At 57.5% G+C, this 2,264-nt stretch overlaps 1 protein-coding gene across 1 annotated transcript in view; it reads left to right on the top strand.

Moving 5' to 3' along the window:
- Positions 1-1,760, top strand: part of ABCF3 (ATP-binding cassette, sub-family F (GCN20), member 3) — a gene marked incomplete at its 5' end in the record, with an annotated part of 4,636 nt that extends 2,876 nt beyond the window's left edge. Inside the window, 3 exons of the mRNA XM_008944078.1 lie at positions 45-177; positions 733-820; positions 1,602-1,760. Coding sequence (XP_008942326.1) covers positions 45-177; positions 733-820; positions 1,602-1,760 — 380 coding nt within the window. The remainder of the gene's footprint in view (positions 1-44; positions 178-732; positions 821-1,601) is intronic.
- Between the last annotated feature and the right edge of the window lie 504 nt (positions 1,761-2,264).

The following is a 2,264-nucleotide window of genomic DNA, read 5'->3' as shown; positions in this document are numbered from 1 at the left end:
TCCCGCCGCGCGTGCCGCAGCTCTGTTGTGACTCTCTCCCGCAGGGAAGACGGAGGAGGAGTACCGGCACCAGCTGGGCAGCTACGGCGTCTCGGGGGAGCTGGCCGTGCGTCCCGTGGCCAGCCTGTCTGGAGGCCAGAAGAGTCGCGTGGCCTTTGCCCAGATGACTATGTCCTGGTAATTTTCTCCCAGATGCTGTTGATTTTTGCATGGCTCCATCTCTGGAGCCTGCTTCAGGAGGGGGAAGGTGGGTATCCAGGGACTTTGTGCTGCCACACGGAAGCCCCGTTCTTGGGACTTCTGTGGGGAGGGAGATTGTCATCCTGGTGGGGACTGCGGAAAGAGGCCAGGTGGCTTTCTCCTACTGCTTTGGGCTCACAGGGATAAGAGATGTTCCTGGAGCTGAGCAGCAATAATCTTGGGGCCAGGCACACAGAATCATAGAGTCATTTTGTTTGGAAGAGATCTTTAAAGTCACCAAGTCCAACTGTTAACCCAGCACTGCCAGTTTTCCCGGGAAGCTTGTTCCAGGGCTTGACAACCCTTTCAGGGAAGAAATTTTTTTCCTAATATCCAACCTGGACTTCCCCTGGCACAGCTTGAGCCACATGCTAATGGCTGTGGCTCTGAGTGGCTAAAGCAGCAGCCTGGTAGAGGTTGCTGCAGTGCAACAGGGTGCACACCCAGCCCAGGCCTGTTCCAGTGCATGCTCAGAGCTGTCATCTCTTCCAGCCCAAACTTCTACGTCCTGGATGAGCCGACAAATCACCTGGACATGGAGACCATTGAGGCACTGGCAAAGGCACTGAATAAGTTCCGGGTAAGGTTCCCTTGGCAAGATCCCCCATTTTCCTAGCGCTTCCCACAGGCACCAGCTCAAGTTACGTGGTATCTCAGCCAGAGGTGGATGGCCAAATACCAGTGGTGGCTTCAAGTCCGGGACAGATTTTGGGAAGTCAGTGACATTTCTGCCTTAGCCATCTATCCTGGTGGTTTGTTTGACTTGCTGATTTTGGCAAGTGGTGGCTGAGAGGCAACAGCAGGCCAGAGAGCACTGTGTCCCGTCTTGACCTGTCACCTGCACCCAGTGAGTTCTCATGTGCCGCGTGTGGCACTCGGCCCTGCCTTGAGGCCACTCAGATCTTCCTGAGGCACGTTCTATGGCTGAGCTCCAAAGACGCAGCCTCCAGGTACCGCTGTGCTCAACCTGGTTCTCCCTCATTGCTCAGGTTGGGGCGGTTTTCCTGTAAAAGAAAAGCATAACTGGGGTTACTCGGGGCCTTCCCAGCCACCTTTTAACTGTCCTTGGCTCCACCTGGAAGGGGTGTCACCTCCATCCTTGAAGTTGTCTGAGATCTGGAGAGCCAGTAACAAACCCTGCACTTGCCTTCTGCGAGGGAAGGCTAAATGTGCCGTTGCTGCATGTGTCTCCTCCATGCATGACCTGTCTGTCCCCCTGAAGGAAGGAGAGGCTGGGATTAGGTCAGTTTTCCCTGGAGGGGGTGGAAACCTGAAGTCCTGGGCACAGGTAGGTTCCCATGCCACCAGTGAGTTATACTCCACTAAGTTTCTTTTTTTCCCCCCACCATGTGTGTTGGCAGGGTGGTGTAATTCTGGTGTCCCACGATGAGCGCTTCATCCGCCTGGTGTGCCAGGAGCTGTGGGTGTGCGAGAATGCCACCGTGACCCGCATCGAGGGCGGCTTCGACCAGTACAGAGACATCCTGAAGGAGCAGTTCCGGAAGGAGGGTTTCCTATAAGGGAGGCGGGAGCCGGACTGCGCCAGGGGCCGAAGCGCGAAGCTCGGCCGCCTCGGCATCCATCCCAACTGTGCCTGGCAGAGCGCCGAGGGTGCTGCTGCCCGCATGGACCGTCAGCCATGCCATCCAACTGCCACCTGAACTGCTCTCCCCTCCTGGGGCCGGGCGAGGGGGCAGGGCCCTGGTGCTGCGTGTGGCCAGGGACACACCGAGGGCTCCACCGCCAGCTGGCCTGGGCTGCACCTGGCACTGGGTGCGCTGGATAGTCTGCGCCTGGAGCTGCTGCTCTGCTGAAGAGGGAAGGAGGTGTCACGTCCCGACCCCCCAAGGGTTACCTCCATGCTCTGGAGGGCAGGAGAGGAGCTGTTCTCCATGGTTTTTTGCTTCTCCCTCTGCCTGTTTCTTTTTGTTGTTTTTTTTGGTTTAACTGGCTGAGCACTAGTCCGGCTCCATCACACGCCACCGTCTCCTCTGCCACCCTGGCGGGCAAGGAGACTTTGCTGC

Source organism: Merops nubicus, unplaced genomic scaffold (assembly GCF_000691845.1).
Source record: "Merops nubicus isolate BGI_N331 unplaced genomic scaffold, ASM69184v1 scaffold39707, whole genome shotgun sequence".
Classification (NCBI taxonomy): domain Eukaryota; kingdom Metazoa; phylum Chordata; class Aves; order Coraciiformes; family Meropidae; genus Merops; species Merops nubicus.
This window is presented reverse-complemented; position numbering and strand designations above follow the sequence as displayed.